This window comes from Ursus maritimus, unplaced genomic scaffold (assembly GCF_017311325.1).
Source record: "Ursus maritimus isolate PB19 unplaced genomic scaffold, ASM1731132v1 scaffold_10, whole genome shotgun sequence".
NCBI lineage: Eukaryota > Metazoa > Chordata > Mammalia > Carnivora > Ursidae > Ursus > Ursus maritimus.
Genome location: NW_024423344.1, coordinates 16,465,293 through 16,477,832, shown reverse-complemented (window position 1 = coordinate 16,477,832; position 12,540 = coordinate 16,465,293). Strand labels below are relative to the sequence as shown.

General features: G+C 34.8%; 1 protein-coding gene across 15 annotated transcripts in view; it reads left to right on the top strand.

The window, feature by feature from the left end:
- SUPT20H (SPT20 homolog, SAGA complex component) overlaps positions 1-12,540 on the top strand; it is a 39,838-nt gene that overhangs the window by 2,740 nt on the left and 24,558 nt on the right. For 9 of the 15 annotated variants that reach the window (XM_040622109.1, XM_040622113.1, XM_040622134.1 and 6 more), the window contains exons 3-9: positions 2,214-2,249; positions 2,886-2,944; positions 3,211-3,277; positions 6,373-6,502; positions 7,485-7,588; positions 10,498-10,614; positions 11,057-11,110. In XM_040622109.1, coding sequence (XP_040478043.1) covers positions 2,214-2,249; positions 2,886-2,944; positions 3,211-3,277; positions 6,373-6,502; positions 7,485-7,588; positions 10,498-10,614; positions 11,057-11,110 — 567 coding nt within the window. The remainder of the gene's footprint in view (positions 1-2,213; positions 2,250-2,885; positions 2,945-3,210; positions 3,278-6,372; positions 6,503-7,484; positions 7,589-10,497; positions 10,615-11,056; positions 11,111-12,540) is intronic. The other 6 variants (XM_040622139.1, XM_040622147.1, XM_040622127.1 and 3 more) reach the window with 2 other exon arrangements.

Here is a 12,540-nt window from a genome sequence, read left to right as displayed (position 1 = left end):
TAAGTTTAAAAACAAGTGTAACCTGCTAAGCAGCGTCAATGTTAGCCTTCTAATGGCACATTTCTGTTCACTAACTTAGAGTCATTAAAAAAACTTGGGACTGGGCATTTACCTTTTGCCATGAAAAAATTTAAAGACAAAGGGGAAAAAAATCACTTTATTGTGTTTGAAAGAAGCAGCACCATTTAACAATGAAAAAATAAACACTGACCGCGGTGCTGAATAAATCTTTGAAAACATGTATCCTCTCTTCTGATCTTGCCTATCCACCAATGCCCTGCTAAAAGTAGAGCTGTCACAATGAGGTGCTGACCTCAACTTACATTTTGCACCCATATTAACTATCACTTCCCTCTTAGGTGTTAGAGGGAGGTAGTGAATAAATGATATGTATAAACATAAGCAGTTATATCTCACTAGAGCTTTTGAAGTTTTGATTTCAGAAGATGAGACATTTATTTACTTGAGAAGACTCACAATAGCCAATTGTCTTAGAGTATACATTTGATTGTGTTTATTATAATTTTTTATATAAACTTATTTTAAGATTTTTTGTGACAAAAATAAAAGAACCTTATATATTAAAAGGCATATCTAGAGTTATAGTTTTGTGCTGGAAAATGGTTTATATTGAAGAATCTCATCTTGATTCCTGGGAACCAGTTTCATTAGGAATCTCTGCTCCTAAGATTATTTTCATAAATTAAATTGGTATAAATTTATTTTAACGGAACTTTTTTGAAATGATGGTATATTTCAGGCTTTTTTCACTTTTACATTTTAGATGTTTGGTAATGTGAGTGTCTTTTTTTTTTTTTTTTTAATTGCAATCTAAAAGGTTACCAGCTACTTTTTGTCATCATATGAATTCTCCATCCCTAGGACTAGGGTGGCAGGGTCACTTAAACATTTCCATGATTTCCAAAGGCTGGCAATATTTCTCCCATTGCGTTCTTTGGGATTTGGGTGGGTGCTAGTTTTTACCCCATGGAATTTAGTAGGTAGAATTACTGGAGTCTACAAAATAAAACAGAAAAATGTAGGCCCTTGTTAATAAAAAATGAAAGTTCTCTGCCTCTTAATGGAATTAAAAATTACAGGTGACTATTGTTGTGAATGAAAAATACTGTAACACTATATGGTACCCAAACCACAAAATTAGAAAGAGATCATTGGTGTTAAATTTGCTTATTTAAAACCTAGCATTTTTATTCTTAGATGTCATTACATGAGAAAGTTTTACAAATGAGGAAGACAGAGCTTACCTTCTTCCTTCTCTTGCCTTGATAAAAGGGTCTCAAAGAAATGGATGAAGGGTGGGAATCTATTATATATTATATATATATGTGTATATATCTCTTTCTATATATATCTATATAAGTGTATATAGACATATATATCTCTCTATATATATTTCTCTATGTAGATATATATATAGAGAGAGAGATATATATCTATATATATCTATTACATATTCTCAAGCCCTGTGTGCGGTAATTAAACTATTATTTCATTAATTCTAGATGTATTTTCTTTTATATTTTAATATTATTAAGTTAATGAGTCTACAATTAAGGACATCTTGAAATTATAATTGGCTGTAGTTTTTTCTTAATATTACCTAGGATATTGATGCATACTTACAGTTGATGGTATCTTAAAGTTGAAACATGGTAATGATAGCTAGGGTTCATTGCATTTCTACTAGGCACTGACCTAGAAACCTTATAGATTCTCTGCATTAAGGTATTAGGAATTTCTAAATTGGTGTTAGGTACCAATATAACAGCACCCCCAATTTTCAGGGTTCCTAGCAGATTAGGAGAGTTAATCTTTGCTTCACTTTAATTACATACTTGATGGCTGTATATTTTCCTGAATGGTGCTTTTAGAATGTTGAAGAACTTGAAGTTTATAAAAAGTTTCTATATCCAACCCTTGGCTCTGTATCAGCCTCCATAAACACTAGCCAGAGAAAACTATTTTAGCATTTTTTATGTAATTTATTGTCATAATCAGGTGCCCAAGACTGACATGATTTTTCTTTGTAATATATCTTGAACATAACAGTGGGGTGGTTGGATATAAAATAAGGGAAAATATGTTAGACATGTTTTAGAAAATAGAACATATAAACATTTAGCTAGAAGTGTTATATTAAATTATTTTTTGTGAAAATAACTAATACCAAATACACTGTTTACTTTTTACAGCAACAAGCTTTAGAACTAGCTTTGGATCGTGCTGAGGTGAGGTGTGACTAAGTTACATATTGAAGTAGTGTTGTCTTAATTAGCAAAATTCAGTTTTAAGAGATTTTTGTATGTGGTTCTCGAGGGAGTACATTAACATAATTTTAGGATAACTATGCATATACTTCTATAAATAAATAAAAATAGTTTGTGATGAGGTTTGGGTCATCTCTTATTTGGAATTCTTAGATAATGGTGTGGAATAAAAATTACTGAACAAAGACATAGAATTTATAAAATTATGTTTTCCTGTTTTGATAAGTTTTCTAATTACTCAAAGGGGAGGATAGTTAAAAAATATATAGAGTTCTTGCAATTGGATATGCTGTGCATATTCTGAACAGCCATAAAACATTTGAGAATAATTCTGACCTGTGAAATTAAAGTTCTGAAACTATGATTTTGCTTATAAAATAGCAGTGAAATGTGCTTAATTTTAGTGGTTTAAATTTCATTTGTTTGTAACATAAATTTAGAAGTTAAGTAGTTTTTCCTACAAGGTGTAATTTAATATGAATCAGAGACTTGAGTGACTAGTCGTTTTGGTCTTCACATGTTTTAAGTGTACTGAAAATAGAGCTGTTCGTGCACTAAACAAAAGGCAAACTGTTTTCATAAACTTTTCTTTTTTAGTATGTCATTGAAAGTGCCCGACAGAGACCTCCTAAAAGGAAATACCTGTCTAGTGGAAGGTATGAATACTTGATTGATATCTTCGATTATTGGAAATATGATGATAGCTACCATTTATTGCAGTCCCTCTAGGCACTGTGCTAGAAATGTTAGAGGTACTTTATATGCAATAGAAATTTCTAAGTTGATAATCAGCTATTATATCCAACCCCTACTTCACCCCCAGTTTGGGGGAAATTGGGGAAAAAATTAGGGAAAATTTCAAAATAACATTCATTTTATGATGATTGTAATAGTCACATAATTTTGTTTCATTAAATTTTAGAAAATCTGTATTTCAAAAACTTTATGACTTATATATTGAAGAATGTGAAAAAGAGCCTGAGGTTAAGGTAAGTATAAATTTTTTATGTTATTATTGCTTTTGAAATGTGGAGGAAGAGGGACATTTGAAGGAGTTAAATTTGAAGCAGACAATGATTTATATTTTTGTGAATGAGCTAACATCTTTTCCAGCCAGACTAGCCAGTTCTGCAGCTGACCCATAATCTTGGCTAATCTTTCACTGGGTGGAGTTCACCTGCCTAGGTAAGAGAGGTGAACAGTGTTTGCCGAATAACGGAAAATGTTTCCTTGAGAAGCCCAAAGAAGCATAGTCACCGAATATGTTATCTTTTGCTCCTATTTTCTCATGATGATTTGTACTGGAAAGTTAAAGCTATTATAAGGACATGTAGGAAATTCAGGTGTGATAATAAAAGATGAACTTGGTCATGGGGCACCTGGGTGGCCCAGCAGTTGAGCGTCTGCCTTCGGCTCAGGGCGTGATCCCGGCGTTATGGGATCGAGCCCCACATCAGGCTCCTCCGCTATGAGCCTGCTTCTTCCTCTCCCACTCCCCCTGCTTGTGTTCCCTCTCTCGCTGGCTGTCTCTATCTCTGTCGAATAAATAAATAAAAAATCTTTAAAAAAAAAAAAAAAGATGAACTTGGTCATAAAAATTAATTCAGGGCCAGGTTAACATAACTCATTTTTATTTAGTATAAAAGTATGGGCAGTAGAAATGTAACAAATTGATTTCTTGGTATCTTTTGGATTTGGGGGTTGTGAGAGCCTTAAAAAGCTTTATGAGCTTCTTTAATTTAAAGATGAATACCATTGTGCTCCTATGGCAGCACATATGCTAAAAATGAATACTATTTAGGGTGTTTGGGTGGCTCAGTTAAGCACTGGACTCTTGATTTCGGCTCAGGTCATGATCTCAGTTGTGAGATTGAGCCCTGCGTAGAGCCTGCTTAAGATTCTCCCTCTGCCCCTTGTGCCCTCTCTCTTAAAAAGAATAATACATTTTTACCTTTTAGGCAGAAAATTTGTGGAATGCCAATAATATCTAGCCTTTAAAATCCTAACATGGGGAAAATGATAGATAAGTATTGAATAAATCTTATGGTACATTTCTCATCAGTTTTGTTGAGGTATAATTGATGTACAATAAATTGCACATGTAAAGTATATATTTCATAAGTTCTGACATATGTACTCCCATTAAACTATGACCACAATCAGTATAACATATCCATCACCTCAGGGACAGAACTAAGGATACGTAAATAAAGATTCTAAATTGGGGTTGGCAACCATTATTTGCCAGCTAAATTTAGCCCAATGCATGTTTTTGTAAATGAAGTTTTATTGGAATCCAGCCACAGCCATTCATTTGTCTTATCTGTGACTGATTTCAAGGTACAACAGCAGAGTTACGTATTTACAACACAGACCATACATAGTCTACAAGCCTAAAGTACTGTCTAGCCCTTTAAGAGAAAAATTTTCTGACCTCTGATTTTTTGTTCACCTCAGAACTAAGTGGGAACCAACTTGTCTTGAAGAGATATTGAGTACTGTTACAGTTTATCTGACTGCTCTGTCTTATGTCAAGTTAGGTTTTCTCTACACTGGAAAATACTTTAAAATTTTAGTGTCTCTCTACTAATCTTTTTTTTTTTTAGTTTGTTTTTGTTTTTTTGTTTTTTGTTTTTGAGAGAGAGATTGAGAGTGGAGAGGTGTGTAGGAAGAGGGAAAAAGTCTCAGACATAACTCTGTGCTGAGTGCGAAGCCTGACACGGGACTTGATCTCACAACCCTGAGATCATGATCTGAGCCAAAACTCAGTCAGAGGCTTAACCAACTGCACCACCCAGGTGTGCCCCTCCACTAATTATTTTTTTTTAATAAATTGTTGATTTGTTCATTTTTTTAAAATTTTCGAAATGCTGGTGGTTTTTGTTCCATGGTTACAATAAATTTATCATTTGTCTCTGCACATAACTGTATATATACATGTTTAATATAAAATACTCGGGTTTGTTTTTTGAGATCCTGCAAAACTATTGTATTGACTCAATTGTTTGTAAATAAAATTTGTGGGTTTCATTTTAAAACATATGCATTTCTAAAATAATGGATTTTTAGGGATGTGTACTATATTTCCTGATGATTTTTTTTCACAAAGTAGTTTCTAGGGGTGCCTAGGTGGTTCAGTCAGTTAAGTGTCTGCCTTTGGCTCAGGACGTTATTCCAGAGTCCCGGGATTGAGCCTTGCATCAGGCTCCTGGCTCAGAGGGGAGTCTGTTTCTCCCTCTCCCTCTGCTCCTCCTCCCTGTTCAAGCTTTCTCTCTCACTTGCTCCCTTTCTCAAATAAATAAATAAAATCTTTAAAAAAATAGTTTTAAAAGAGCTATTATATTGAATTTATAGGAAATTGCTTAAATTTCTTATTTCTTCTTACCAGCTAGGTATCTTTGAGCCTAACAGTACAACTAAGTAGAGCTGTTGAATTTGTTTGGATCTAATTTATGCCAGAAAAATATTTTAAAAAGTAGACACCAGTAACAGTACAACTAAAGATAATACCCCTAGTTCTTTATTTATGTGTATGTATATTTGCCCTTAATGGTTTTACATGTTACTCATTTAGATATTTTTGTTATATTCTGCTTGTATGCAGAGATACATATTTTAGGGGCACCTGGGTGGCTCAGTCGGTTAGGTGTCTGCCTTTGGCTCACGTCATGGTCTCAGGGTCCTGGGATTGAGCCCCGTGTCTGGCTCCTTGCGGAGCCTGCTTCTCCCTTTCCCTCTGCCCCTCCCCCCTGCTTGTCCACTCACTCTATCTCAAGTAAAAATAAAATCTTTAAAAAAAAAAAAATACATATTTTATATATCAGCATTTTTATTTTTTATAGCTCACTTTTTTCTTTGTGGTTTGAACTAATTTGTATAAAATGTAGTAATAGACCAAAATTGAGTTTACATAGATGTGTCTTATATTTGGTGGCTGTAGTGTTTGTGACTCTTCCCCTTATATTCAGGATCATAATTGTGGAAGGAGCACTAAAAGATTAATTCAGGTCTGATTTTATTAAATCCTAGCATTTTTGTTAAGGTTATGCTGGATTATTTTCATGAGCTCTGCCTCTTTTTAAAGCAGAAATTAAGAAGAAATGTGAATTTGTTAGAGAAGCTTGTTATGCAAGAGACATTGTCCTGTTTAGTGGTCAACCTATACCCAGGAAATGAGGGATATTCTCTGATGCTCAGGGGAAAAAATGGATCAGGTAAGAACCTTCGGAGAGCTGTAGCCACAAAAATCCCTCTGCGAGGCAGGATGTGCTGTCTTTCAGAAGTAGTTTTTTAACCTGCTAAGTGGTCTGTCCCTCAGATCAGTGATGACTTGATAAAAGAACATGAGCCCAAATTTTCCTCTTTACGATGTTTTGTTAGAAAATATCTTCAAGATGATTATGCATTTGAAAAGAACTCTAATTGATGTAGGTCTTTGAAGTTAAATTATATAAGACCTAACCTTTAAATAATTGTAAAAATTTTCTTTCTGTGCTATTTACATTTTAAGGTAGAATAAGGTGTTTTATGTTTTTCTTCTGTATTTTGAGCATACTGTTAGTCTCGAACCTTCAAAATAAAGCAGACTTGCTGCCTTTTATATAATTTTCTTATTTAGTTACATTTATTTCTATTTATGGAAACTTAAAAATAGAGTTTTGAAATATAAGCACTCTTAGATTTCACTAAAGAGACATCTAAAAATTTGATATGGTGAAGATGATATGGGTTCTACAAGGAAATCATCCAGTTAAAGATTTTTTCTTCTGTTGATAATTATAAAATGTAACAGAATTTTATTCTGTAAGTGACCATTTTTCAGATGAGGTACCAAATTATCCTGATTTTCAGATTAGATTAAGTAGTCTTCAAGGGACTTTAAGTTACCAGTGTTGGAATTTTACGATTTTCTGATTATTGTACCTGCTGGCTGTGGTTTGCATTATGTCGTTATGCCAGATTCTTTTCTGTAGTGTGTTAGGGGTTTTCTCCTTTCTGGCCTAAAATTGTGTACAATTTACCAAATCTTTTAGTAGTATGTGAAGTGATTCATTCATAAGACTTAAATAAAGAAGGACTTTAGAAGAAAGTCTTTGAGATTTATTCTTTTTTTTTAAATGGAAACTCATTTAAATTATACACCTAAGCTTTGTAGTGAGCCCGAACATTTTTCAGAAACTTTGTTTTAATATTAAGATTCTGAGACCATTCGACTGCCTTATGAAGAAGGAGAATTGCTTGAATACTTGGATGCAGAAGAATTACCTCCTATTTTGGTTGATCTCCTAGAAAAATCTCAGGTACAATATTTTTCTCTTTAAAATGTCATTAGAGAGGTGCCTGGGTGACTCAGTCGGTTAAGTGTCTGCCTTTGGCTCAGGTCATGATCTCAGGATCCTGGGATCAAGCCCCGCATTGGGCTCCCTGTTCAGCAGGGAATCTGCTTCTCCCTCCCTTTCCCTTCTACTGCGCATGCTTGCGCACACGCTCTCTCTCTCTCAAATAAAATCTTGGAAAAAAATAAAAATGTCGTTAGATTTGTCAACTATATAACATTTGTTATAAATACTTGATTATGTTCCTGATGGTGCTTAGAACATGAAGTGAGACATTAGACATAGTTATATGGTAACCCATTTTATTGTGGGATACTCACCCTTTAGGCTTTACTGAAATGTGTAGATTAGTTGATTCTTCTAAAATTGCTTTACCAGTTAATTCATTTGTTGGAAATCTCCCTATACCTACAATCAGGATTATGGGAGAAACTATTTACTCCTTGGCTTCACTCCAGCAGTACTATGTACTTAGGAAAAAGAAGCCATCCGATGGGAATTTCCATTTTCTCCTAGTCCTAGTCAGCTAGCATCCACATCTCTGTTCACACTTTCTGCCTGCCTTTTTGTTAAAATGGATGAAGTATGCTGTTCCTAAGAAATGTCCTCTTCTTGTATTCTGGATTCTCCTTCCCCTCGAGGATTTGCAGCTGTAACCCCTCTCTTTCTACTAGATAAAGAATACAAGTTTGTGGTCCTCAGCTTAAAAAAAAATCTTCCCTTGACCCCATGTCCTTCTACAGCTACTGTTCTATAATTCTGCTTTTCTTGACAGCAGAGCGACTCACAGAATTGTATGTAATCATTGTATCTTTTTTCTCACATCCCGTTCTTTTCTCTGCCTATCTCTTTGAGCATTATAACATCAACATTTCATGGAAGCAGCTTTGTCAAGGTCACCGGTGATCTCCATGGCACTGAATCAACTGGTCACTTTTCTGTTCTCATCTTTTTTTTTTTTTAAGATTTAATTTATTTATTTGTCAGAGAGAGAGAGCACACAAGCAGGGGGAGCAGCAGGCAGACGGAGAAGCAGGCTCCCTGCTGATGCGGGGCTCTGTCCCGATGCGGGGCTCTATCCCCATGCAGGGCTCTATCCCAGAACCCTGAGATGATGGCCTGAGCTGAAGGCAGCCGCTTAACTGACTGACCCACCCAGGCATCCCTTCTGCTCTCATCTTGATTGGTCTCAGCAAAGTTTGATGCAAATGTCTGCTTCCTCCTTGAAACACTCTTCTTTTGGCTTCTGAGACATCACATTCTGGTTTTCCTCTTGTCTGTCTTCTTGCTGTCTTCTTTACTGTCATCTCTGTTCCCTTCATATATGCGTGAAAGGTTTCAGGTTTCAATCCTGTGCCCTCTTTTCTTTAGTAACACTGACCCTGGATAATCTCAACCAGTGTCATGAGTTTTAAAATGACATTTAATCCCTTGCTTATATCTCTCTCCATGACTATTCCATCAAGCTCCAAACTTATATTTACTAGGATATGTAACAGTTTCCTCAAACTTAACATGACGAGAACAGAACTTTTTAGTTTCTATCTCCCAAACGAGTTTCAGTCTTTGTTATCTATGACCCTGCTTTCCCCTTTCATAATCAGTCCATCAGCAAATATTACCTGTGCCTTCAAAATATATATGGTCATGGCCTGCTGTGTTTACCTTGCTGAACTTTTTGCTTTCATTATAAAACCTCAGAAGTCAATTCTCCACAGACAGCTAGATTAAGCTTATAAAACAAAAAAATAGGAGAAAAAAAAGTTCCCAGCTTAAAATCTTCAGTCTTCTCACTGTACAAAACACCTGCCTTTTTGTCCTCATCTTCTGATTCTCATCCCTACTCACTACACTGCAACCATCCATTGTTCTTTACCTACTAAAACACACCAACCTTATTCCTACCTTAAGGACCTTTCATTTGCTGTTCCTTCTATTTGAAATGATCTATGCCAGATGTCTGGCCCTTTTGTGGTTCAGGCCTCACCAAAAAGTCACTCCCTCAGAAAGGTTTTTATCTGAACATACAATCTAAGTTAGCGCCTCCCTATTTTATTTCCTTTCTAGCATTCATCACTATCTAAGATTATCTTTATTTCTGTACATGTTTATTGCCTTTCTTCCCATTCTAAGAGCAAATGTTGTTCCACCACGACTGTTATCTGTGAAGCTTCTTGGATAGGGCCTGGCATATAGTTCACGTCGTCGTGGCTCAAAGAATACTTGTTAAAAAAAAATAAGCATAATAACTCAGCAAAGAAAGTCCCCAGTAAAAATTGTGAAAGGATGAAAAAACGTAATATTGTAAGTGTCTGTGGCAGGTTGTTATTAGCAAGACTTGAGTGATGAGGTTCTTACCTTTGGACTAGAAAACAATATGTTTAGCCAAAAATTAGTATTTGAATTTATAGTTAGCTTTCTTCCTTTTATTAATAAAGACAGTCATATTTTTGGAAATCTTCGCAGAGCAAATAGTAGTTGTATCCAAAAACTGAAACTCTGGCAGGGTTGACTACAATTTATAACAAAGACAAACTTCATAAGAATGACAAAGTTAGCAAAGTATAGCAAAGAACAGCATTTCCAGTGATTTATAACATTAATAGTATATAAATGCCAAAATTCAGTCTATAACTAGAATTCATTAAATGATTTTAAACTGCTTCTTGAGTCATAGTGATGAACATAAAATAAAATAATCCTTGGAAAAGTTTATATAGTGGTAAATCCAATAGTAAGGAAGGCCACTTAAGACTATGTAGTGGCCAGAAGTATTGCATAAGCATGTAAAGAACCTGAAACATTGAATGTAAACACACTTATGTAGGCTTTTTAAAAAATGACATTTACTTAAATATTTTCACTCAAAACAGGTTAATATTTTTCATTGTGGATGTGTCATAGCAGAAATACGTGACTACAGGCAGTCCAGTAATATGAAATCTCCTGGTTACCAAAGTAGGCATATTCTCTTACGACCAACAATGCAGGTAAGGAATGTTTAAGTATTTTAGGGGCACCTGGCTGGCTCAGTTGGTGGAGTGGGTGACTCTTGATCTCAGAGTTGTAAGTTCAAGTTGAGAGTACAGATTACTTAAAAATAAAATCTTAAAAAATAAAGGAATTTTAGGGGCGCCTGAGTGGCTTAGTCGTTAAGCGTCTGCCTTCAGCTCAGGGCATGATCCAGGCGTTCTGGGATCGAATCCCACATCAGGCTCCTCCACTGGTAGCCTGCTTCTTCCTCTCCCACTCCCCCTGCTTGTGCTCCCTCTCTCGCTGGCTGTCTCTCTCTCTGTCAAATAAATAAATAAAATCTTAAAAATAAATAAATAAATAAAGGAATTTTACGTTTTATTTAGAGTTTTATTTATTAAATATCTTCATATGTTTGTCTAAATACTAATGTATTTTTTTAATTTTTATTTTTTGTAGACTTTGATCTGTGATGTACATTCAATAACAAGCGATAACCATAAATGGACCCAGGTTAGTTGTTTTTTTTTTAATCCCAGACAGGCAAAATAAAAGAATAATACTTAACATTAAGTTAAGCAAAAGACATTTTGTTTGTAATTTTTATTCAAATGTAAATTTTGGGATTCCCTTACAAGCTTTAGAAATCAGGGGTCTCTTCATCCATGCAGTAGTAATCGCTCAAGGAACTAAGCAGTTCCATCCCCTTTGCTTTAGGACCATGGTGAAACAGGGTCAGGCTGACCCGATCTGCCCAATGTGTTAAACTTAGTTTTTTATCCCCTCTCAAATAGAAGAAAAATATTCGTTTTTATACCGTGGATACAAATAGATAACTGGTTTTCTATAATCTAGGATTCTAAAGCAGGTCTAGCCTGTCTTTTTGCCATTCATACCAGTTGTAGCATTAGAACTTTGAGACTAGCCACTTAACTCTCCAGTGCTGGCTCATTATATGTTTGGTTCCCAGTCACAAAAGTGTTGACTTATTTCTCTGCTATTACAGAGAGGAGTAGTTACTAAACCGAAGAAAATATCAGTAACAAAAATTACCTGCAGAATGTGATTACGAATAAGATACAGTCATCAGTACCTGTCAAGCGTTGTATTTTAGTTTGGGCTGTAATCTTTTTGCCTGCAAGGTTGAAAGCTATTGAAAGAATATTCAAAACCAAAAAAAACCCTCATTGATCACCATAAGAGGTTGCATGGGTATTAGTTTCTTATTCTGAATGTTGATGAATAAAGGGAGAGATTGTACCATTTTATTCTGCTTTTCCTGTGTGAATTGTATGTTAGATAGCCGAACAGTAACTAGGGGAAAATTAGATCTTAAAAGTTTTCACTACAAGAAAAAATTTTTGTTGCTGTGGATAACTAGACTTACTGCGATGGCCATTTTGCAGTGTATACAAACATCAAATCACTTATGTACCTGAAATTAATAGGTCAGTTATACCTCAGTAGAAAAGAGGGAGAACAGACAGAATTATCCTGGTACAAAGTAAATGTTGGTAGAGGACATTTCTTATAGGCAGATGCATAGTTTCTGTCTTTGAAAAATATCACTTGTTTTTTGAAAACTACCGCCTGTATCTTTACACTGAAGTTTATTTTCTTCATTTACTTTCATATAAACATGGATTTAGAGTTAGCTTTTGAGACTATAACACATTCAGATATTCTTCAATAATGATTTAAGAAAGTTCCAGTAAGTATCAGGAAGTATAGAAGACAATTTAGCATTAACATTTCTGATACTGGTGAGAATTTGAATTTCTTTGGGTGAGATGCATATAAGTGGTTCTTTTGTAATTCAGGATTCCAAAGAGCAGAAGTTTTTAGTTGTGATTTCACATACTATAGATACTAACAGTATCTCAATTTAATTTCCCTTGAATTTTATACCATTAAATGTTGATGTAAGCTCCATAGCATTCCTG